General features: G+C 38.6%; 1 protein-coding gene across 4 annotated transcripts in view; it reads right to left on the reverse strand.

The window, feature by feature from the left end:
• Positions 1 to 26071, reverse strand: part of Kmt2e (lysine methyltransferase 2E (inactive)) — a 66770-nt gene extending 40699 nt beyond the window's left edge. For 2 of the 4 annotated variants that reach the window (XM_057758668.1, XM_057758665.1), the window contains exons 1-4: positions 25027 to 26070; positions 10228 to 10412; positions 2944 to 3058; positions 1158 to 1387 (exon numbers count right to left, since the gene is read on the reverse strand). In XM_057758668.1, coding sequence (XP_057614651.1) covers positions 1158 to 1387; positions 2944 to 3058; positions 10228 to 10298 — 416 coding nt within the window. In that variant the 5' untranslated portion in view covers positions 10299 to 10412; positions 25027 to 26070. Of the gene's footprint in view, positions 1 to 1157; positions 1388 to 2943; positions 3059 to 10227; positions 10413 to 14161; positions 14235 to 25026 lie in introns of all 4 variants that reach the window. The other 2 variants (XM_057758667.1, XM_057758669.1) reach the window with 2 other exon arrangements.
• Between the last annotated feature and the right edge of the window lie 353 nt (positions 26072 to 26424).

Consider the following 26424-nt stretch of genomic DNA (forward strand, 5'->3'; position numbering starts at 1 on the left):
TCTGAAGCCTTCAAACTTTCTTGCCCTCTACAATGTATTTTTTAAATATTCTCTGCTCCCCATCCTATGCAAAGAACAGACTTAATAACTTTAAAGCAGAAATCCAACTGTTCCATCTCCATTCTCACTAAACCTCTCCCACAAAGAGAAAGAGAGAGAGAGATAGACACAGACACATACACAGAGAGACATATACGGGGGGGGGGCGGGGGGATGCAGAGGGAGGAAAGAAACCCCACTTTCTGTTGCAATCACCTTCTCTAGGGGAGGAGCCTTTCTTGGTGGGTGAACCAGGGTTGGGGGAGGGAGACTGGTTCTGGCTCAAGAAGATTCCAGAATGCTGCAAGGTTCAAGCCAAAGGTTGTAAGAAAATAAGATCAAACACTGATTAAATATTTAATTTCCCCGAACTGGAAAATCATAACTGACTACACAATACAGTAAAAGACTCAATCATTCTTTTTTTATATCTTGTTATTTCTATATGTGCTCTTGCACTACCACTGAACTAAGTAAAAAGGAGATGATCCTATAATATAGTTCAAAACTGATTACTGCTTAATTCATAACAGGGGTCTCTCTCTCTCTCTCTCTCTCTCTCCAGGATTTTTCTGCATATCGCTGCCTCTCCTGGTACTACTTTGTAGACTAGGCTGGCCTTGAACTCAGAGATCTGCCAGCCTCTGCCTCCCAAGTGCTGGGATTAATGGCCTGTGCCACCTATGCCCAGCATCATAACAGGGATTTCTAATAATAAACTATAAAATAGCTTCTTTCATCTTTTGTAAAGATTTACTTATTTAATTTTTAAGTGTATGTGTGTTTCTGATTACAGAGGCCAGGACAGGACAATAGATCGCCTGCAGCTGGAATTACGGATGGTTTTGAACTGTGCCATGTAAGTGCAGGGAACTGAGCTTGGGTCCTCTCCAAGATTAATGCGTGTTTGTCTCTAGTCCTAAAATAGATTCTTTCAAATAAGGACTTTATTCTAAAAAAAAAAAAAATAAATAAATTGCATCAATAGAGGCAGATGTCCTACTTTTTTTTAAAAAAAGGAATTAATTCCTTCAGAAGACCTAACTAGTTTTTCCAAATTAACAATCAAAGGTTAAAAGCAGTCAAGAAAAAAGAACTAATCGTGTGAAATATTTTACCTGCATTTGTCACAACAGATCATGTATCCATCATCATGTGTAAAACCACATATGCACCTGGTTACATCAGTACCGTAACTTCCATCCTCAGATGTGCTGATTGTAGTAGCACTGGAAGTTTCATCAAAATTAGGAGTGGTAAATATGCCTACTTCGTTTTTGCTAATGAGACCTGATGGAGGAGGGGAAGCTGGAGGTGTTGGAGGAGGACGAGCACCATAATTGTGGTCCTGAATAATAGAAGACAAAATAAGTACAATATGAATCTCAGTGACATAAATCAGGCAAATTAAATGAAATTTAAATACTTAACATAAAATTGGTCCATTTCTTAATAAAGATAAATCATGACATAAGACTAATAAGTAAATCACAGTGGTGAGTTAATGTCACTGTCTAGAAGGTAGTCAGTGACCTTCAGATCAATGATATTTCCCTTCCCTTCACAGCAGAAAATGACATTTCCAGTTCTAAGATTGCATAGTTTCACTTTCAAGAAGAAATTAAGTACATGACGTGATAATAAGGTTAAAATCCAAACTCCACAGGAACAGAAAGCTAAAGAACAGCAAAAACTGGGCTGGAGAGGTGGCTCAGCAGTAAAGGTGTCTGCCATAGAGCCTAGCAACCTGAGTTCAATACCTAGGACCCATGTGAAGGGAAGAACCTACTTGACTTCAATACATGTGCCATAATACACATTCTATTCCCCCAAACAAATAAATGTAGTTAAATAGTAAAAATAGTAACAAAAGGTACATTATTACTGTAAAGTATATAATATGGAATTTTACATTTCTGGTCATTTTATTCTCATTTTATTTTATTTATTAAAGTCTCTCAAATGTTTGTTCCTAGTATTCACAAATGTATAGAGTCCTATAAAATACTACATAACTCTCAAGAGGAAATAAATTAAGGGAATAAGCTTTAATCCTCTCAGTTGTGAAACAGGATGAAAACTACTTTTGAAGAGTTTGTTTTAAAAATTAAGTAAGATATATAGTAAATGTGTATGTATTTATTATATGCGTATATATACCTATGTATGTATGTATGTATGTATGTATGTATGTGCTCAACATAGGAATAACTGAAACAACAATAGTTTGGAGCCAAAGAGATGGCTCAACAGTCAAGAAGGAGCATATGCTGTTCTTCCAGAGGACCCAAGCTCTGTTCTCAGAACGCACATCAGGCCAATCACCACCACTCTAACTCCAGGTGCAAAGAACCCGCTGCTTCCTCAGGCACCTGTACTATACAAAACCACGTGCAAACACACATAACTAAAAATGATAAAACAGCTAGGTGTGGTGCTGCACATTTTTAATCTGAGTACTGAGGAGGCAGAGGCAGGCAGATCTCTGGGTTTGAGGCCAGCCTGGTTTACAGAGGGAGTTACAGGGCTATACAGAGATACCCTGTCTCCAAAAACAAAAACAAAAAAGTAAAAATAAGTCTTTAGGAAGAAAAAAACTACATAATCTACTAATTACTATATAACTTGGAATTAACATTAAATAGTATAATGTAATCTTATCCATAGACTTTTCATTGAGGTTAAAAAATAACATAAATACAATAACAATAAAAAATAACTATAGACTTCCTATCACAGAATTTTATTTTCTTAACAGTATAGTTAAGTAAAAGTATAAATTACATACTTCATTATTCAGGAAATATGAAGCAGCTGTGTTTTTTAAATTATTGTTTTAAGCGCAATACCACACAAACATATCTATTTTATAAAAGTTCTTCTGAAGAGACATCCGACACTTACCGCATAGGGCAAACCAATATAACTGTGTGAGTGGTGGGAGCTGCTGGTGTATAACTGGTGAGGATAGCTGTTGGACTTCTCAACTACCACAGGGCTAGCTTCTACAGATTCCGGTCTAAGGAAAAGAAGTTCCACAGATTAGAATTCCATTCATTTTTCTGTTTTAATCTATTAAAATGTATAAGTTCTTATTCTAAAATATTGTCAAAATAAATACAATGTCTATTCACAACATGAGTACAGCTTGTGAGTAAATTCATCCTATGTAGATTCTGTGCCATAACAAAAGTTTTACTTAATAAAATAAATATTCAAATGCAAAGTTCAATTACAGTTTCATTAGAAAGTGTCCATTTGCTGAGGATGACGGTGTAATCCCAGCACTAAGGCAGGAGAATGAAAAGACAGTGCTATCGTGAAATTCAAAACCAAAACCTCCAAATTACAAGAGACCAAGCTTTACGTCGTTTACCCAGCGTCACTAAGAAACATACAAAGGTGCTCAGAGTGGCGAAACAGTTTTAAGTAAGACTAAAGGTAGACTGAGTCTACAAAGACTCTGGCTTGAATGCACCTCAATGGTCAAAACGTGTGTTTTGATGGTCAAATGGTCAAAATATGTGTTGAATGTGCAGAGCAGATTCTGGGAAATGTCAGTAAGATCAGGGAACCTCACACTGAGTCAGTATTTATGGCTGAAAACTACAAGCAGTAGTCTGTAGTGAAGAGCTTTGTAGACCTGGCCTACTAAGAGTTAAGTGACAGTGATGAGCCAACTGCTGGTACTACTCAGAGTAGCAGCGTACACACTGTTGCTGCTTTGAAAGCTCCTGCCCCAGCATCTTATATACAACACTTTCCAAACATCTTCTTTTCTTCGTCTTTTAAGACAGGGTTTCTCTATGTAGCCCTGGCTATCCTGGAACTTGTTCCATAGACCAGGCTGGCCTCAAACACAGAGATCCCACTGCCTCTGCCTCCTGAGTGCTGGGATTAAAGGAATGCGTCACTACCACCCAGTTGATTTATTTTTATTTTTATTTTACATGCCTTAGTGTTTTGTCTGCATGTATGTGCAAGACTGTCAGATCACCTGGAACTGGGGTCACAAATAGTTGTGAGCTGCCATGTGGGTGCTGGGAACTAAATCAAGGTCCTCTAGAAGAGCGGCCAAACCATTTGTGCCGTCTCTTCAGCCCCCTCCCTCAGGTTTCTGCTGGAGTGACCCCACCATGCCGGTGGAAGTGGGGAAATTGTACATGTAGCACAAGCTGGGAATCACTCCAATCCTCCTGCCTCCATGTCCTAAATGCTAAGATTACAGGCATTGAATTTTAGCAATGATCTACATACCATCATTAAAGCTACATGAAGGTGTTCTGAAGACTCACTTCTTATTTTTATTTACTTACTTACTACTTATTTATTTATTTGGCTTTTTAAGGTAGGGTTTCTCTGCATAGACTGTCCTGGAACTCCATCTGTAGACCAGGCTGTCCTCAAACTCAGAGATGCGTCTGCTTCTACCTCCCAAGTACTGGGATTAAAAGCGTGCACCACCACCACCTGACTTAAGAGTCACTCTAAGGATGTACTCAAATGGCAGTGTCACTGAAGAGTAGGCAAAACTGGTGCTGGGAGTAGCTGATGAATAAAGTTAAGCTTTCATGTAAATGTAGATGAATCGAGCATATGAAACACAATATCACAATTTAAATACATGGTGCAATAATGTCAAGGTGGTCGGTCATGTAAGAAAACAGAAAATGGTTTAAAGCAGATAGTTGTTTTGAATATTTATACTTACTACGTGTGATTTTTAAAGTAACTTTAAATTTACTTACTTACTGTGTGTATGTGTAAACATTTGGGAGTCAGCTCTCTCCTACCACCATGAACATTCTAAGAACCCAGAGAGACCGTCAGGCTTGGAGGCAAGCACTGCTACCCACTAAGTCTTCTTACCAGTCCAATAAAAGCAATTTTTTAAAAAAATATTTATTTTTATTTATTTATTTATTATGTATACAACATTCTGTCTGTGTGTATGCCTGCAGGCCAGAAGGGGGCACCAGACCCCATTATAGATGGTTGTGAGCCACCATGTGGTTGCTGGGAATTGAACTCAGGACCTTTGGAAGAGCAGGACCTCTGAGCCATCTCTCCAGCCCTAAAAGCAATTTTTAATACAACTGTTATATAAAAATGATTGACACTGATTAATTTAAAATTGTTGTTATTGTGTGTGACACATATATGTGCTATGCAGGCTGTGCATGTGCCACAGTGGCACACATGGAGAGCAGACTTACAGGCCTCTCCTTCCTCCTTGGGATCTGAGGATAGAACTCGAGTCTATTGGTCGTACACAGAAAGTGCTTTTACTCCTACTTGACAAATTTTTAATGACTTTCGTTAACTATATGTAGCATTTAATTAAAATAAACAGACCAGCACTCAAGATGCTAAGGCAAGAGTATTTTCAAGTTTAACATCTGTTTGGGCAACATAGTGAGTTTAAGGTCAGTCAGCAATACATGGGCATAACTGTCTCAATAAGCAAATTAAAACTAAACTAAACTAAAATAAATTGGGGTTTGGTAATGGGACATGCTCATAATCCCAGAATTTGGAAACTGAGGCAAAAGGATCTGTTCCAGTCTAGTCAGAACTAATGAACAACAACAAAAGGTTAACAAGGTAATAGATCTAACTAAAATAAAATCCCAGTCATAATCTCTTCATTTCTAGAGTAAATTTGAAATCAAAATCAAGCACCCAATGATTCAGTAGCCCCATTTTGAGTAATTTATACTAAGGAAGCAATTTCCAGTAAAGATAGACCATGGATTTGACCTGTCTGTTATATCATTATTCATGAAACTAGAAAACTTTAATGTTCAAATGGAAAATTATTCAATCTAAGAAAACCTGTTATATTTGCATAAGAATAAAAAGCTGAGTGGAAACTAATAGTAACAAACTTCTACAATCAAGATTATAGAAATTTTTCCTTCTAAAATCTCTTAATTACAATACTATAAAGCTGAAATGATCATGAAATAAACTTCTGAGTAAAAAGCAGCTAGTGTTTGTGTATACAATTTTATATATCTGTATAAGTGTCCAGATAATATACAGACATACTGTGTCATTAATAAATTGCATTAGGGTCAGTGAGAAGGCTCAGTGAACAGACTTGTCAAGACTGACAACATGAGTACAAGCCCTGGGCCTACATGGAAGGAGAACAGATTTCCTAAAGGCTGTCCTTTGACCTCTACAGATGTACTGTGGCATTGCAGCCCAGACACATACACAGGCACACAATCAATAAATAAATAAATGCAATAAATTGTTTAAAAACAAACAAACAAACCAGGGCTAGTGAAGTCATGAATCTTGGAGGGGAACCTACAACTACCACTTCACTAAGCCAGCATAATCCCAAACTACATTTTAAATATTTGTCCTTACACCCACAGATAAGTATAGTCCCCAATGAAACTTCTCTATGCAATGGAGAGACCATTACAGAAAAACACAGCCAATCAAAATGTAGAGTTGTAGAGTCCATTAGCAATGGGCTCCACATCTACAGAACAACTTCCTCACCTAAGGCTCAGGGATCACTGAAGAAGAATAGGGCAGAAAGACTGTAAGACCCAGAAGGTCATGTAGTTTGCTGAGACGGTGTCTTCTAGTAATGCCAGAAGCTAGATCAATGAAGTCTCACCAAGATGACAATCTAAGCATGAACTGTACAAGGATAACAACAACAAGCATGCCAAAGTGGATGGAGAAAAGATTAAATGGTTTCAACCCTACACACACACACACACACACACACACACACACACACACACAGAGAGAGACAGAGAGAGACAGAGAGACAGAGGCAACTAAGGAATGCTGAGAGCAAAAGAAATAGTCTTCAATTGGTTATATAATACCAAAAGGTCAGTCCTGAAAACATACAAGTAGCATTATATAGACTGAGTAGGTTCTTTTTATGTACTTAGGAATAAACACACACACACACACACACACACACACACACACACACACCAATTAATGAAAAGAGGCCATGAATTCAAGAGAAAGAAAGCAAGGAATAGGGGTATGGGGAATTGGGGTTTCCATCACCCACATCAGGTGGTTTAAAACCACCTGTAACTACAGTTCCAGAGGGATCTGACGCCCTCCCTGGCCTCTGCAGGCAGCTGCACTCATGTGCACATACACTTGCACATACAGCTTTTAAAAATTACACCAGGAAAATAAGCCATGCACAAGAATATAAACATTTTACGACTCTACTTATAAAAGGGACCTAGAATAGGCATACACAGAAACCAAAATACAATTTACAAGGTGCTAGGAATAAAGGGAAAGAAGGATTATTATTTAATCAAATTTTGCTTAGGTTTAGGAAAACATTTAGAAATTGGTGACAGTTGCTCAACATTCTGTATACACTTAATATCACTTGAGACTGTTCATCTAAAGATAAATTTAAAAATACACTTATTTTTACCATAATAGAAATCTTTTCACTAAAGGCAAAGGTAGAGAATCCTGTCACATGACCAGGTAATATAGGGCTGGGGTTGTTTCTCAGTGATAACATGCTTAGGATAAGTGAAGCCCTGAAGTCAAACTCCAGCATCCCCCACTCCCTTCCCCAAATGAAAAACAGATTAATATGATAATGGCACATGTGTCAAGAAAAATAATACAAAGGAAAGACAAAAGTCCCAGAATCTGTACAAACCTACATATTCAGACAGTGGCCAAGGAACTGCAGAAATGAAAGATAAAAATGACATGAAGTCAAGTGTTAACACAGTTGAGCTATGCAGGCCAACCTGGGGTAGTAGTATTAGGGCCTGGAGAAGGTGAATGTTATAGTCTAGTCAAGCTTTGGTAAGCAAAGTATAATAGTGTGGTAAAGCTGGTTTGCATCTGGCCCTAAGGGAGTTTCAGGGTGTGGTTTCCTTTCTCTCAGAAGACTTGGAGACCAAAAGTCCTATAGGCTGAGTATAGAGAAATGAGAACTAGTCAGGAAATGGTTTCTTTGTCCCTATATATTGTTCAGGTACTATTCTAGGAGGTATGGTCTTTCTGATTGACACTTAGATTGAGTTCTGTCTCTAATCCTACTACTAGAGGCACTGGATATCATACTACACAGTGATTCTGGGTCTCGATTTCTACATTCTAAGTGTAAATGATGCAAAGTGATGTCCTAAAGACATAGAGGTTTTGGGTTTTATGGTTTTCTTTTAAACTTAATGTGTATTTTGCTTGCAAGTATGTCTGTGCATCATGAACCAGAAAAAGGTGTCAGATCTCCTGGAACTAGTTGTGAGCTGCAAAACGGTAGTGGAAATCAAGGCTAGGTACTTCTGAAAGAGCAGCCAGAGCTCTTCAGCACTAATCTTCCAGTCCTAACATTGTATTTCAATAAAAGAAAAAATACTCAAGTCTAGATCTCTTAAACTGGCCCAACATTCCACCCATCAAACTATACTGTCCCCACCACTCCTGTAAAATTTATTAGAATGTTATTATACCTATGAATTACCGATTTAAGTACTTTAAAGTTATTAAACAGTAATTGGTTTACAGGGATTTATTATTTTTTCAAATATTCATTTTATTTATTATGTATACAATATTTTGCCTGTAGGCCAGAAGAGGGCACCAGACCTCATTACAGATGGTTGTGACCCACCATGTGGTTGCTGGGATTTGAACTCAGGACCTTTGGAAGAGCAGGCAATGCTCTTAACCGCTGAGCCATCTCTCCAGCCCCTTACAGGGATTTTTAAACCAACTAATGTGTGTGCTGGTCCTCTGAAAGAGCAGCAAGCACTCTAACACACACACACACACACACACACACACACACACACACACAGATGGGTAATAAGAGAAACAGTTCCTGCAAGTTATTTTCTGACCTCTATACAAATGTAATGGCATGGGCTGGAGAGTTCAAATGTTAAAGAGCCAACTTTTAGACAATATAATAGAGACTAAGAAGTAAACCACAAGAACAAAATGAGATGAAGATTTTTCCCATTAAAGTGTTGACAGGAAAATAAATACATGACTGAGAATTGAAATACCAGTTCATTAAACTGCTTGTTCGTAGATCCTGAAGTACTTAGACATAATAATAGAATAGACACAAAAACTATTCTAATGTAACAAATCTTTTGTGGCCTTATAAAATTTGGTCTAGTATTAGTACTTTAAACACTGAGCACTTTATCTCAAATTAGTTCAATAGAGATTGTATTTTAGCAATCCAACCTTCTTTAAAATAACACATAATTTAAAATTGTATACCCACTACATTAGCATAATAATAAAATTTAAAATACTTGATTTTAAAATAAGTATCAATTCATAAGCAATTACAAAAGAAATGTACAGAAAATTCCTTGGCTTCCTTTTTTTCCTTGTGAGAAAGTATCAAGTTATGTAGCCTTGGCTGGACCAGACAATCTGTGTAAGTACCAAAAAGCTAGGGCTACCTACATATATCCACAATACCCACCAACATCTAACATTTTACATAATGATACTTCAGTATCTTTTGAGAGTGAATTGGAAATGAAAAAAAAAAAGCAGTATGCTAGTTATTTTTTAAATATTATTAGGAAAGCAATACCAACAGCTTATGTTTCTGTGAAATGAGAAATAAATGTGTTACCGGTCTTTTCAAGCTTCAAGGTCATATATAAAAAAGGAGAGTTTGAAAGTTTAATAATGAAACCACAAAAATTCTGGTGGTTTTCACAAAACAAAAACTGGTACTATTTATGTTTTGTTTTCCTCTTAGGAAAAATTATTCCAAAGGAGCATATACTTTTATGTTATACAAAACAAAAACCATTTCTTGAAGTGTTGCAAGTGGAAAATACAAAAAGCAAATTCCCAAAAGATAAGAGAATTTTGGAACAAAGGGTATTAAAATAATGTGTTGGTGGCACACACCTTTAACCCCAGCACTTGGGAGGCAGGTAGATCTCTGAGTTCAAGGCCAGCCTGGTCTAGGACAGGCTCTACAGCTACACAGAGAAACCCTGTCTCGAAAAACAAAAACGAAAAGAACAAAAAATTTAAGTAATCTTAAAGGAACGTTGCTCTTTTAACTTCTGATGTCTTAGCCAAGAATCCAAAATGACACACATAAATAAACACTGTTTGGACGTGACAACTGCATGGTATGCCTTGCCTTTCCTTATCTAAATCCCGTATTTAAATACTTACTCTGAGCCTGCAGCCATTTCCAGGTATGATGTTTCTGTTGTATCAACCCCCAAAGGGATTGCTATGCTCATGACGTTCGCCTCTGGTAAATTCGATTACTATGGAGTCCTATGCATTGGTATCCAAAATACTGGGGCATGCCAGCCACAGTGCTCATTGCAAACATCTAAGTGCATCCACAAACCCTGTTTAAAAGAAATGGGAACACAAGAGTTAAGAATCACCTGAACTAGCAAAGTACAGTAGCAACCAGTTATACTGAAATCACAGTAAATAAAATAGGTGAAGAAAGCATTCTTTATTAAGGTCCCAATACAAAGGTAAAAGTGTTCACAGAGTAGTTTTTCATGTTCTTCCTGGGATTACGTTGCATTGTTTATGAACGAAAGAAAAATTTCTGGAGGTACAGCTCAGCCAAGAACGTGTGCTTGGCATGCATGAGGCTCTGGGTTCAATTTCAGCACATTAAAGAAGGAAAAGAAACAAGAACTTTCTGAATCTAACATTCTTTAAGGAATGAAACTAGAATGTCACAAGAAGGATTACTAAAGCACACTAGTCAGTGAATAACTGGCAAACACTTATTTTAAAAGTCAAAATGGAATCTCTTTTTGTACAAGTATCTAAAACCAAGTCTTTTGGTAGTGATCTGATCATATATTTACAAGTGGAGCAATAAGCAGCAAAGTAACTTTCTTTATGAGGAGTCTATTTATTTTTCACAATTCCAAGTTAGGAAGTTGAGCATGGTATAGCACACACCTTTAATCCCAGCAATCAGGAAGCAGAAGCAAGTAGATTCCTGTGGATTTCAAGGCTAGCCTGGTCTACAGAGCTACATAATACCTGTCTCAAAATACAAACGAAACAAAATTCAGGGTAGGTACAAAAAGCTGGGAAAGACTAACTTATCCTTGGTTACTCAGCTTAAGAAACAACCAGGCTTGAAGTCAATTCTACTCTATTGTTTATAAATATATACAAGAAAAATTATTTTATTTGTATAAATCATTCATATCAGGGAGAACTCTTATTTCTTCAGTTGGAGTTAATACTCTCTAATATAATTAATTAGTAGAGAAAACAGTGATTTTAAAAAAACAAAATTTACAGGAGTGACTAAAAGACTCAGAGTTTCAATGTCAAATGTTCTAATCTAAATTCACTCCACTGCTCTTGTTCCATGTACTGTTTATAAAATATCTACTCAAAGTCTGTTCTTTAATGATATAATTCAACTTAAGAACAAAAGGCAATCTTATAAACTACAGGACAGTATCTGTTAGGATTCTTTGTCTCTGTCATGTTATACCTGGAAAAAAAAAGTAGTATTTCCTCCAATAATTCTTACATTTACCTTGAATGTTTACACTGAGCTTCAGCATGTCTACTCTAATTTCTATTTCACAGATGATACAAACTGATCAGACCTTATGTGGAAGAGTTATCAAATGGAAAATAAGATAGTTAAAATTGTTTGAATTTTGTAAGAAAACTTGTCCATACTTTTAAATCATGTGTGACCAGAAGAAAGCTACTACATTTCAAATTACTGTAATATAAAAGTAAACAAGACATGACAGTGCATGCCTGAGTACTAACTGCTTGAGTCTAAAGCTGAACTGCTGCAGCCTAGGAGCTGGAGACAGTGAGTGATGATCATCTTAGAACAAAACAACATCAGTAAAAGATCCAAAATAGGCCTCAGTATTTAAGATCCTTGTTTGTGAAACAGGAATACAAAAATCAGAGTTTCTGAGAAGAATATGACATAATGAATGTAAAGAATTTCAAAGAAATAGTTATGCATATTTGGCAATCAATACATATAGTACAGCGTGTACATCCCTAATTTTAAAAATTCTGACATTTAAAAATGCTGTGAAATATACTCAAGATTTCAATCTGTAAACATTACAAAATCTGAAAGATTTCTGGTGGTCCCAAGCATTTCAGGTTACGAAGCTAACTACAAGTACTGCTCTTCTTACTCTCTCAGGAAACAGTGTATGGAGATTCTTCTACAACCTTGAAAATAAGGTCATCATGTCATGTTTTCTAATTGCTTCACAATTAAAGACAATGAAAGCCAACTAAACAAAAGCACTGCCCTACTCTTTTCCTATACCCAAGGTCTTATTAGAATTACTTCACAATGCTGCAGTTATTAACTAGACAACAAATTACAACATTTTATTGCAAAACGCAAGCAATGCACAAAATGAGTTTGCTTTACTGAAACATTACTGTTCTGTATTTCCTCACAATGATAAAATTTTAAACTTAACAATCGGCAGTAAACTATAACGTAAAGAGCCATCTTCCCTGGTAGCATTTCCTTGGTATTGTTTTCTTCAGATCAGTTTATTTAATTTAGTGGAGTAATATTTCTAATCTAAAATGATGTATTGATATGTAATAAATATTATGTCCTTTTATACAACCTTCACTAAATACATCTATCTGATCTGTTCTAAGTAACAATAATTTTAAGTTAAAAAATAGAATAAAAAGCTTGCAATTAGCTTAATTCAAGCAATGGTTTATACCTGTGTGTCTCTTGCTGTGTCTGGAACATAATGGTCCTCTATAAAGAGCTGATGGACAAATCAGAGAACCTAAGATGAAACTGCAGTTCTAGCCTCACAAATCAAATGAATTATCAACCTACACAGCAAGAGTTACAAAAATTATCACACGGCATACCTAGAATTGAATCTCTGTAAAAACACTCATGTTCAGGGTAAAACATGGAATCACATATGAAATGAAATGAAAGACTTCTAGCTTCATTCTGAAGAAAAGATCTCAGCAATTCATTTACATGTCATCATGAGACTATAAAATAGAAACTATTTCACTTTCTCCATTAATATAAAAGTTTCAGCCAGATAATTCATATTGCTGAAAATAATCAAATGATAATAAAAACTGTAATTTCACTAGGCAGTGGTGGCGCACGCCTTTAGTCCCAGACAGAGGCAGAGGCAGGTGGATCTCTGTGAGTTCGAGGCCAGTCTGGTCCACAAAGTGAGGTCCAAGACAGCCAGGACTGTTTCACAGAAAAACTCTGTCATGAAAAACCAAAATAAAATAAAATGAAAATGCAACTTCATTATGGTCAAATTACTATTTCTAAAATAATCAAGAACAAAAATTTGGTATGATGTCTTCTGTGGGTAATCCTAGCACTCAGGAAGGTGAGGCAGGGCTATTACAAGTTCCAGGCCAGTACGGGCTATAGAGAAAGACATTTTCAAACACACACACACACACACACACACTGGAGTGTAATGGTAATGTGAACAATGGGGAGGCCAAGGCAAGAGAACCATGGATCTGAGGTCAGTTTGCACTACACAGAGAGTTCAAAACCTGTTTAAACTACATAAGGAAACTTTGTTTTGAAAATCAAAGGGCTAGAGACATATAGCTCAATGGGAGACCATCTGCCTAGCATGCGCAAAGCTCTAGATTCAATCAACAGCACCACAGAAAAGAGAGACAGACAGCCGGGCAGTGGTGGCGCATGCCTTTAATCCCAGCACTCGGGAGGCAGAGGCAGACGGATCCCTGTGAGTTCGAGGACAGCCTGGTCTACAGAGCTAGTTCCAGGACAGGCTCTAAAGCCACAGAGAAATCCTGTCTCGAAAAACCAAAAAAAAAAAAAAAAAAAAAAAGAGAGAGAGAGAGAGACAGACAGACAGACAGAGGGGGAAAGGAAGGGAAAGAGGGAAAGTCAATGTAGTAAGAAATCATCTTATAGCACAGGTATAAAAGGGGAACAGTGAATTTCAACACAATCCATACAATTATTCCAAATTTTCATGTGCAAGTTAAAAAAACCCTAATATCACCAACTGGCAAGTCAGATAAATGCAAAATACATGGAAATTAAATAATAGCCAAAAAAGAATAATATAAAAGGAAATACCATGAGATGTCTGTGAAATCTGAGGTCCAAGAAAGAATAAATGTCTTCACAAAACCTGCTATCCAGAATAGACCTAGAAACCAAGTGAACATAGAGTATTGAGCTAATGTTATATGGTACACGTTCTGGGTACTTCTGATTGGAATGGTACCCTCAAATAAGGAAAACAAAGTTTACTAGAACAAATTCATTCTTTTATTTTTAAATACAAATGAATATAAACACAAGCAAAGGCAATAATTAAATACCAAATAAAACTGAAAAGAAACTGGGAAATCAAATACTAAAAATAAAAACAAGAATAACAGTAAGAGTGAGAAAACACACCCCTACCTAATAGAAGAACTGGCAGAACCAAGAGAGGCAAAGGGAACAGGGCTGAGGCCAGAGCTTAACAGAACCAAGAGAGGCTGCTTTTAAGATCATGGCAAAAGGAAAAGGGCTGAGGCCAGAGTTTAATGGAGTGCTTGCCTAGCAGGAAGGAAATCCTAGGTTTGATCCCTACCATCACATAAACCAGGACTGGTGGTGGATGCCTGTGTTCCAACACTCAGAAGGGTCATAAACTTAAGGTTGTCCTCGACTACATAGTGAGTTCAAGACTAGACTGGTAGACATAAGATCCTGTCCTGGAGGCTGGAGACAGACAAGGGTAAATTTCAAACTGCATGGTCTATGTCATAGCTTCCAAGTATAAAAAGAAAACATTAAACTGGACATTTTCAGCAATATAAAAGAATGAAGTATTGAAACATGTAAGTATCAAGCTGGAAGAATCTCAGAGGAACTATACTGAGTTTTTAAAAAGTCAATCTTAGTCCTGGGCATGATAGCTCAGACCAGTAATTCCAGCACTTAAAAGACTGAAACAAGGATTTTCTTGAAATCAAAGAATGAAGTACAGAGTGAGACCCTTTCTAAAAGAGTAAAGAGCAGCATGACTAAAAAGTCATTATTTTATTTTAATAAGTTATTTTATTTATAGCCGGGCAGTGATAGTGCAGGCCAATAATGCCAGCACTCAGGAGGCAGGGACAGGCAGATTTCTGTGAGTTTGAGGTCAGGCTGGTCTACAGAGGGGAGATAGCCAGGGCTACACACAGAGTAAAACCTGACTTGAAAAAAGAAAAAAGAAAGAAAGAAAAACGGCACATATTTCTAAGGACCCGAGTTCAGCCTTCAGAATCCATGTCAGGCAGCACACAACTGTCCACAACTAGAGCTCCAGCGGGATCTTACACCTCTGGTCAACTCGGGTCAATCTGGACACTCACACACATACAACTGAGACACCGCCTTCGATACATAATTAAATCTTAAAATAAAACTTAAAATTAAGCAACATACTATGAAATTTTATGTATATAACATTCTTAATAAATTATAGAAATGGAGAACAGATATGCAGGGGGAAGAGAGAAGTGGGCACAGTTATGTAAGAGGAAAATACCAAGCACCCTTGTGATAGAATTTTTCTAAATGTGATAGTGGAAAAAGGTACCCACATACATAGTGAGAAATGCACACAACAAAGGGGTACAAGTAAAATGGGGCTCTGAAAGAATGGGAGCTATAACAATGTCAGTATTCTAGCTGCATTATAATTTTGCAACAGGAGAGCTGAGTTAGTTACATTATGTCAATGTTAGCATTCTGGTTGTCACACTATATTATAATTTGGTTACCATCGATGTTAAAGGAGATATGGAATCTCTTTGTATCCTTTCTTATAAGTTATAGAATCTATAGTTTGAAATTAAAATTTTAACTAAAAAATAGCATTGAGGGCTGTAGAGAGGTCACAGTGCTTAAGAGTTGCTCTTTCTGAGGTCCTAACTTCAGGTCCTGCATTCACTCTCAAGTGCCTATAATGCTAGTACCAGAGAATACAAAAGGCACCAACACATGTGGTACAAAAACACACACAAATCACATGAGAAAGAGAGAGAGAGGCAGGCAGACAGAAAGACAGACAGACATAAATAAGACGAAATCTTTAAAAAATAACACTGTGGTCTTTTTTTTTTTTTTGAGGGTGGTGGTTAATATAGGTAATAAGATCCTTACTAATAAGATCTTATACAGAAATCATAAGCATAAATAATACTTTGATTCTAAATTTAAAAAATAGTTTTAATCTCCTATACTTTTTCCAGTGTTTGTCAGTATCAATCTGAAGGGTTCTGTTAATATGGATTCTATTAATCAAACAAAAACAAAAACCTAGAAGACTAAGGCTGCTTTTAAAATCATGTCAAGGGCAAAGAGCTAGGGCTGGGGTTGTATGTAGCTGAACAGAGTGCTTGCCTAGCATGAAGAAGGTCCTAGGTTTGCTCCCCAGCACCACATAAAACGGCGGTAGTGGTGCATGTCTGTAATCCCAGTACCCAGGATTTGGCTATAAAGAAACACTAATGTCTGTTAATGGGGATATTAAGCATTTGTGCCTCATTTTCTTTATCTCTACGGCTTAAAAAAAGGGTGATAGCATAGGAGAATGTCCAAATCTGCACATCCTCCAAACTATTAGTTAAAATACAAGAGATTAGACAGATGACTTGGAGTAGCATCCTGCAGATGACCAAAGTTCAGTTCCTAGAATCCATCCAGGCAGCTCACAACTCCCTGCAAAAAAGGCCTCTTCTCACCTCCACAGGCAACCCACACACATACGTGTACACACACACACATGTACGTATGTGTATATATGTATATATACATGTATGTATATATATGCATATGTGTGTTACATAGCTCACAGTCAAGTTCCTAATCTATCAAGTTGATAATCTATCAGGTTACAGTTCCTTTGGGTATATAAGGGTTCGTTCTTTCTTTTCTTTTTGTATCACTGCATACCCCAATCATTCGGCCAATTTTCTAAAGTCATTCTCCTTTATATTTGTTTTTCTATTCCTACTATATTAAAATACTACTGGACTTTCAGGAACCTTTAATTTTTCTCCACTTTCAAATGTAAAAATCTGTGCCCCAAAACTATTTGGGGATATATAGGAGACTCAACTTCCTCAGGGCAGTTTTTGGTCATACACACACACACACACACACACACACACACACACACACACACACAAAAAAAAAAAAAACCTGACAATATTATTTCAGAAGACTATTCTAGTTATAAAACCTGTTTCACACAATCTTTTCAACCTTCTTGGGCATCTCAAAGAATATACTACTTATATTTTTTAATGACCAGTTTAGATTTTGTCACATTATTTTGAAACATCTACAAGATATATAGTTTTCACAGTTAGATCATTAACTTCACCCCGTACCAAAAAAAAAAAAAAAAAAAAAAGAGAGAGAGAGAGAGAGAGAGAGATTTATGCATTTGCCCTCAAAGCCTGGAATTTGGTGGCTAAGATATCCACTTAAGTTAATAAAACCACATCTTCCTTCTCCCACACTTGTAAACATTCGATGAATGTCCCTGAAGGCTCAGTCCTTTCTATTATTAATCTCAGTCATGAATTCAACAACCATTCATCTTGTCTGGTTTTCTATCCCCAATCTTCTATAAATATACTTTATTGAAATGTCATCATTTCAAAAATCAAACCTTCAAATTACAACTTTCTTTTTACACACATTTTCTTCATCCATTAATTCATTTGTTTTTTTTCTGCATACTAAAAAACCCTCTACATCCTCAGAAAATCCTGCCTTTATATGATCTGCACATGTAGTATATGTATATATATGTGCTCAAGTGCATAAACACCTGTGTGTACCAGACCACTTTGCCTTTTGTTGTTGTTTTATCATGCTAAAAAGTGGAGCCATCAGTTTGAAATGTCAATTATTTGGTTCTGGAGGTAAGTCAAGTACCTCTGAACATTGCTCCCCTACCCCAACTCCCCAAAAAAGCAATTTTATGATGTTGAGTGGAGAACAGCAATCAAGTCACATACAATGACAATTATGTATGAAAATGTAATAAGACCCATGACTTTGCTCTCTAAAAAAATATAGTAAGAAAAGCAAGTATTTGGGGCTATATTATAGCCAGCCCTCCACACAGTATAAATACCTTCCTTGCCACCACCTCTTATCCAAGCACAGCTAGTAACAAGAAGCAAGACAAAGAATGGAACCTCTAGGACACCTTGCTACTTTTTTGTGAGATTCACTAGATTTCAAACAAATCCTGAGATTTCCCTATATAACCTTATAATGAATCCTTTCCTGAAGCTAGCTCTGGTCAATATCTGTTCCCTGCAGCAAAATGAAGCCTAAAATAGTAGACTCATGAGAGGTAGAAACAAACTGTGATCTCCCTCAAGGTGAAGATGAGCTTACCTATCCCTGTACCCTTAGTGCCAGGGAAAGAGAGGCTATTCAAATTCATCTCTTGTCTAGCCTTCAAATTATTAGGTGGAGGCTTAACAGCACAGGCTGTCAATCAACCAATCAAGAAGCTTTGTTCTAAAAGAAGCAGCAGAGAATAGTTCCAAATGAGCATTATATATTTTTATTTGACTAGTCTCAAACCCCTGTCAATTCATGGCTACTAAAGCATAGTTCTAATCATTAAAGTTACTACCATTAAGACCCTTCAAATCTTGTATCACTTCAGATGTCTGCGTAAACTCACAAGCAAGTTATATTTATTAGTGTGTGAAACAGAAAACAAAACTATTAGAAGGGGGTGTATCTTCCTTATATCCATTCTCCTTTTCTGTGAGCTTCTTGGGGGGGAATTCAAATCTATATCAGAATACACTGCACGCACGTGCGCTCACAACACACACACACACAAAAAAAACTATTCTTTTTTGGGGGGTGTGTCTAAAAAAAACGTTACTTACAGAGTTATTAAGATAGATGGTTCTATAGTAAACAATGAACAAGCTTAAGGCCTGAGAGAATCAACTACTTAAGCTGTCCTAAGGCATACACATGCCCTCACCCATACATCCTGTGCACGTGTGCATGCACACACACACTCAAATAAACTTTACAAAATTACCTCACGCACAAATTAAAATAAAAATGTAAAAGTTATCTTCAAATGCCATAAACGGCAGCAAACTAAATCCCACTGTCATATTTTAGCTTTCTGTCTCCGGCTTGGCTCAGACCTTAAGTACCACAACCAAGCTGGCATCGATACAATATTATTTCTCAATAATAAACTTCAGGGATGAAAGTGCTCCTTCTTTTGGATCAACTCTACATTAAGCAACCTAAGAGTTACTAGGAAATGCTTTCCTCCCCCAGTTGTAAAAATACAAGAGAAATGAGGGAGATTTTGTTTCTACAGTGGGGGCAGGGAGCAGGACTAGGGATTGAGAACTTCATGCATGGCAAACAGTGAGCTGCAGCCCTAGCCTTCTTTGATTTTTCTTAATTAACTCTTTAAATTTAAATCCAACACGATATGTTTCATTACATTTTCCTACACGTGTTCATCACACTTTCTTCTAACTCATCCCACTCTTCCCCTGCCCTTCTTCTGCCCCTCTCTGGCTGCTCCTTTCCCCTTAAATAGTGTCCTCTCTGTTTTCATATCACATGTATTCTATTACCCTTCCCCCACTCCCTTGTTTCTCCTTTTCTTACACCCAGATTTCAGACTTCACTTTTAAGAACTAAAAAACCAGCATTTAAAAATTTTGAATAAGTAGCTGCTTATTTACAAATTAAATTAATGTATTACAAGTCATTGTCTACAAATTAGAAGACTCTTGGGTCTGGGGATGCAGCCCAGTGAACAGAGGGCTTGTTTCCAATGTGTAAAATCCTGCTTCCAACTCCTAACACCAGGTCTGGTGGTGCACAGCTGTAATCCTGGTATTTAGTGGAGACAGATGATCACAAGTTTAAGGTCATCCTAGGCTACATAGGCAAGTTCAGGCCAGTCTGGGATACTTGGTGCAGCGCCTCAAAAATTAACTAAGACCCTAAACACTTCAGGTAAATAATGAAATGAGATTTCCAAAAACGCTGTAAAATTTACCCAATAACATGAAAATGGCTTTCTTAAACTGTCTACAATAAACTGATCAAGAGAGGAAAAACAACTGATTTTGTATCAAATGAATTTTAACAAGGATTTTTCTGATTCTAATTTAAGGAGCACTGTAGTCACTAAACATTAGTAAAAGGAACTTTTCATATGCTTAAAGGTACAAATACAATCTACTTAATCTGGGTCACCACAATTTGGTTTTTGTCTAAAGATTTATTTATTTATGTATTTTATGTATATAGTACTTTGCCTGCATATACATCTGCACACCAGAAGATGGCATCAGACAGTTGTGAGCTGCTATGTGGGTGCTGGAATTGAACTCAGGACCTCTGGGAGAGCAACGAGTGCTCTTAGCCACTAAACCATTTCTCCACCCCATTTAGTTTTTAGTGTAGCACTTAGTCTAGATGTTCACAATAATGAACTATTTCTTTGCCTCATAATATGTCCTCTATAACATACTTATAACTTAATAGCAATAGGTCAATCTTTGGTTAATACTGTCTACTTCTAACAGTGCAAAACAATTTCACTCACAAATACTGCTCTTTTATATTAAACAAATATTTAATTAATACAAAACAATCAGTTTAGCATTAAGGAAATAAGGCTCCTTCCGATATTTCTTCATGACAAAACAGACAATAAATCTGAGTCACTTGGGTTCTTGAACTCAGCCCAAAGCTAATAATATCACATAGCCATGTTTGAAATAGATAAATCTTTCCTATTATTGGGGAAGTAACTAAAAAATGTATCTTGCTATAAAGTAAAAATAATTCTCATGAAATACATGTATTTAACATTTACTGAGACATAATAGAAACTGTCTCTGATTAACCCATTTTTAAGTACATGTTCACTTAAACTAAAGCTTTACATTCAACAAATAAGTGATCACCTATCCTCTGCTAAGAATAGAGTGTTTTTTAGAAATAAAAGCTATTATACTTTATTAAAATATGGTTTTAAAATAGTATACTGTCTTTTCAGACAACTGCATATTCTGATAACTCTTCAAATTCCATTGCTATTTAAATATAGAAATTTCTATATTTAAATATAGAAATTTAAATATAAATGAAAATATACATAACTCCTTCATAACTAAGTAAAATTAAGCACAGTAGTACACATCTATTTTTCAGTAGCAATTTCTAAAAATGCTTTTCTTTTCCTTTCTTTTTCTTTTTCTTTTTTTTTTTTGTCCCTTGAAACAGGGTTTCTCTGGGTAACAGTCCTAGCTATCCTGGAACTTTCTTTCTTTTTTTTTTTTTAAATATTTATTTATTTATTATGTATACAATATTCTGTCTGTGTATATGCCTGCAAGCCAGAAGAGGACACCAGACCTCATTACAGATGGTTGTGAGCCACCATGTGGTTGCTGGAATTGAACTCAGGACCTTTGGAAGAGCAGGCGATGCTCTTAACCACTAAGCCATCTCTCCAGCCCCTGGAACTTTCTTTGTAGACCACACTGGCCTTGAACTCACAGAGATCCACCTGCCTTGCAAGTGCTGGAACTAAAGGTGTGTGCCACCAATGCCCGGCCAGAATTTTCTAATACACCTTTAAAAATAAGACTACAGGTTTAAGAGATTAATACACAAAAAATGAGTATATTATTCTTATAAGTTATGATGCTAATTTAAGAAGTAATTGTTGCCCTCATTAATAAGGTATATAGTGAAACTTCTCTGGCTGCAGGCAAGCCAGAATCATACATAGGAGCATTACTGCTAGCCATAGCCACCATTAACAGCTATCACTTCACTATGACACTGGAGCTGAAGGAAAAGGAAATGGGCAAAAGTTCTCAATTTAAATATGGATCAAAATGATACTTTATAATGACAACAGAAACCAAGTATGATCAAAATGCATTTGCTAAAAATAACTTTTTTTAAAAAGTAATTTTATTCTATTACAGGTTTCCTACAAATCCACTAAACAGATAAATATGTAATCGCCCAAGCTCAGCTATCATAGAAACAAAGACTTAGTTTCCTCCCAAGAGATCAAATGTTTCAGAATTCTCTGGGAACAGAAATTAAACACAACCTGTTAATAAATTTGCCTCCCCCATCCTAACTTGTACAGCAGCTATGTTGTTTATATACTGAAAATAAGGTACAACAAACCCTTAAAATTATTCCCTACTTTACAGGAGTTAAAAGAGAAACAAAACCCAAAAGGAAGATTTTCTTATTTCTAACAATGTTTATGTGAAACCAAGTTAGCCAATTACTTGAGGTTTAGATCTGATCAACAACAATAACAAGAAACCCATAGTATTGTTACCAACCTTGTTCTAAATCACAAATCTTAACCACGGATCCCATACACTCTATCTAGGGTCTAGACTCACACACTCAGATTATTATGTAAATAAGTGACCCTGGGACCCTGTACAAACTCACCCACTACCCACCAACATTTCATTATATAATATTTCAAAGATTGTAAGTATGGTTCTGTACTCAATCACTGTCAGTCTTCAGGGATGAAACTCACTGGGATGTAAAACTACCTAATCCTATTATTTCCACACTTATTTTGCAGGATGTACCCTATAATCAGCTAGTTCATATATTCACAATATGAGTGCTGTTCTAAGGTTGCTATAATGGAGTACGACTCACAAAGGGATGTGTGCTCTCCAGCCTTTTTAAGTACTACTGGATTGAAAGGCACTCATCTTCCAGTTGCTGCACAATCAAGAAGGTCATTAAACCCCACTAATGGCCCAATGATATCTTACTACTTATACTTAGTTCAACCCAGAAAAAAGACATCCCTCCCACTATGTAAATAAATTGCAATCAACCACACTTTTGAAAGTCCAGCTAAATAACACCTGACAGTTAATCTTCTGTCTTGAAGATTTTGACAATGGCATAAAATGGATTCAAGATCCTATTATAGCAATGGTTTTATTAAGTTCTATTAAAACAGACTAAGTCCACAACACCATAATAGGCAAATGGGCATGGGAAAGGGAATCAACATCTTATTCTTTTAACTTACATAATGATGATAGTATGCAATAAGACAAATTTAAGAGGCAGTAAAGCGTGGAGTGTCACCTTACCAAATATACAAACAACTGAAAATTATTAAAGATTTAAAAACAAAAGAAAATAGAGACAAGACACAATATTGGGAAGAAAAGCATCCTTATATTCAGTTACGTTTACAGGTTTAGGTCTGTTTATACAGCTCCCTAAAAAATTTACTCTGAAACAAAATATAAAAACCAAAATACACAAAATTAGTTAAGAGTTGTATGTTTAACTGAAGATAAAAATTCTCAAAAATGTAAAATGCGTTACACTTAGCAAAACATTTTACTTTGACATATTAGGTAAAAATGGGTGATTTAAGGCCAACGTAAACTATTATCTGTACCTAAATAAATTTTTAATGTTTAAAAGTCCCTTGATGGTGGAATTTCCAAGACAAAGTGTTTTTTATTTTTTTCAAAAGTTGTGTTTTGTTTATTTGCCTTTCAGGAAAAACCAATAAAATTAATCAACTAAAAACAGCACTGCAATTTGCAATAAAATTGACGCATTTTTGTAAACGGTTTGGAGAAGGGGGGCAAGCCCAATCTTTTTTCATGTAAACATAATAAGCCTGTAATATGCTGCAGACAAACGCACTGCATGGGGTGTGGAGGACCCGAGCTGATTAGATTACCACAACATCAGCCTTGGGGCCGCCATTTTTAGAATCTGTAAAGGACAAAAGAGGGAAATTACAGTTTTTACTCTCCGTCTCAGAAATTAAAGGGAAAGGGGGTCTGTTTCCCAATTAGGTATTGCTAACTCCAACCTACAGCTGAATGCACCTTACTTAATTCTTCCCAAGGTCTCCAGAACTCCAAACACCTTATATTATCCACATCTCTAAAGACTGAATAAAATAAGCAACACAGAAATTTACTCTAGGACTAACTCCACTGATTTCTCTTTGACTTTAAATTTGATCATTCTCGAGACAGTCTTCTAAATAGGGCGGATCTAGGCGGAACTAAGGCCAGTGAAGCAAGCACCCGGGATTGTTTTTTCTCTCCCTCCTCCCCGGTTTAGCACAGGGAACCGTTTGTTTCTCATCTCTAACTGCTGCCACTGCGTTGGTGCCAACCTTTCGGTCAAAATAAGCTTTTCTGAAATGAGCCATATTGTGAATTCTAAGGCTCTGGCACAGCAGAGGACGGCAGCAATGCAAGAGGAGCGGGGGAGGAGACTGGGAAGGCTGGGGTGACCACCTTAGGGGCGGGTTTACCCTCTCCCGGAGAGGATGAGGAGCTGTCTCTTTCCTACAAAGAGAGATGCCCAGGGAGTTTTTTTTTTTTTTTTTTTTTTTTTTTTACCCCCTTCCATGTTTAGGAGAACATTATGCCAGAAAGTGACAAGGAATAAAGGCAGGAAGAAGAAAATGAGGCCTAAACGTCTTCTCTCCGCACCCGAAACAAGATGCAGCTAGAAGACAGAGAGAGATGGCAGCTCCCGGGACCTCTCCGACACAAGCCCTAGCAGTCACAAGCCTCCTCCTTCACCCCGGTGGCCTGAACCCGCTGCCAGGGAGGAGGGCGCCCCCTCCCTAACTCCCACTCTCTCAAGGGGGTTTAACTGCCAGTTTCCCCTTCCACTACCCCAAAACCCGCCATAATGCCCCCACTGCTATGGACAGGCAGGATAAAGGACAAATCCGATTTCCACCAGCGACGTCCGGCCCCAGCAAAGGCGCCCCAGCCTCAGTGTGGACGCCAGGCTCCCGAGGGACGGCGACCCCTTCCCCGGAGCCCTAAGTGCCCCCCACCGCAGACCCCACGACTTCCACGGACACGACAGGCACTGACCTGTGATGGTCACACACCAGACACCCGAACCCTCTGATCGGCTCGACCCCCGACGAGTCACTCCACACCTCGGTGCTCCGACGACCCCCGACGGCAGCCACTGCGGACCCGAATCGATTCCACACCCCCTCCCCAGGCAGCGGCGCGCAGTGTCTTCAGTGGGAACCCGGGAGTCGGGCGCTGCGGGCCGCGGCACGAGTGCTGGGGAGGCGGCGAGGCTGTCCCGACTGTCTATGCCCCGTCTGCTGCCGCTCCCGAACTCAGGCTCGATCTCCGACTCGGCCCCCTGCGCCCGCTCAGTGTCACTGCTTCTCGCTCTGGGAAAATGGCGGCGACGGCGGCGGCGGCGGCGGCGGCGGCGGCAGCGGCGGCGGCGTCGGCGGCGGCAAGCGCACGGGGCCCGCCCGCCCCGCTCCGCAGGGGCAGGGGGGAGGGGACGAAGCCGCCCGCCGCCATCTTGTTTATGGGCTGCCTCCAGGCGCGGCTTCTCCGCCGGGCCGTGGGGACGTCACGCGGGGGGCCGCGAGCTGGCCAGACGCTCGGTCTTTTTCAGCACCGGTGCATTCCGCCATTCGCCGACGGTGGTCGCGGTCTCGCTAGCTGGCGGGCTTGGCTCTTGCCCAGTTGTCCCTGAGTAGCCCTCAAGTCTGGATGTCGGTGAGCCTGAGGATGCCACTAGGAGGTAGAAGGATGACAGCAGGGACGGGGACGAGCCCCCTCCCATCACTCCCTAAAGCGCTGCCCTGGCTCCCACCCCCGAGCGGCCCTGGTCCCGGGCGCCCCCTCCCCCTCCCCGGTCTGGCCTGCCAGCGCCGGGCGAACCGGCTAGGGCTGTCACTCGACGCCTACTAGCGGCCGGGGAGGCTCCAGTGCGCAGGCTCCGGGCACCGGATAAAAGCGGAGCTGGCGAGTCCGGCGCGGTCACGATGGAGGAGCAAGAAACGGAAGAGGTCGGGGGGAGAAGCCGCAGACAAAAAAATGCCAGCCTCGTCAGCGCCGCCTCCCTGCCACCGTGTAAGGGGTAAAAGCTGCCGTGGCTGCCGCCGGTGCAGTCGCCGCCGCTGCCTCCTATACTTCCCCGCCGCGGGACAGTGTGCTGGGAGGGGAGCGGGAGTTCGTTTGTGTGGCGGTGATTAAACGAGGGGGAGGGCAGAACTAGTTTCTCGAAGCGGAAAGGGGAGACCAAGGACTGAAACGGGCTTCCCCACTAAAAAAAAAAAAGAAAAAGAAAGAAAGAAATCACACAGCGATTACGGATCTTGCTTTAGGGGGCCTTTTCCCCCGAAATGGCGGTTTCCGTCTTCTTGGCCCCCAGCACGACCTTGGGTGCTCTGTAAGAAGAGTGGGGAGAGGCCGAGCGGTGTCGGCAGCCAATCGGCGCCGGGTGAGCTCGGCCGG

Source organism: Chionomys nivalis, chromosome 26, assembly GCF_950005125.1.
Source record: "Chionomys nivalis chromosome 26, mChiNiv1.1, whole genome shotgun sequence".
Taxonomy (NCBI): Eukaryota; Metazoa; Chordata; class Mammalia; order Rodentia; family Cricetidae; genus Chionomys; species Chionomys nivalis.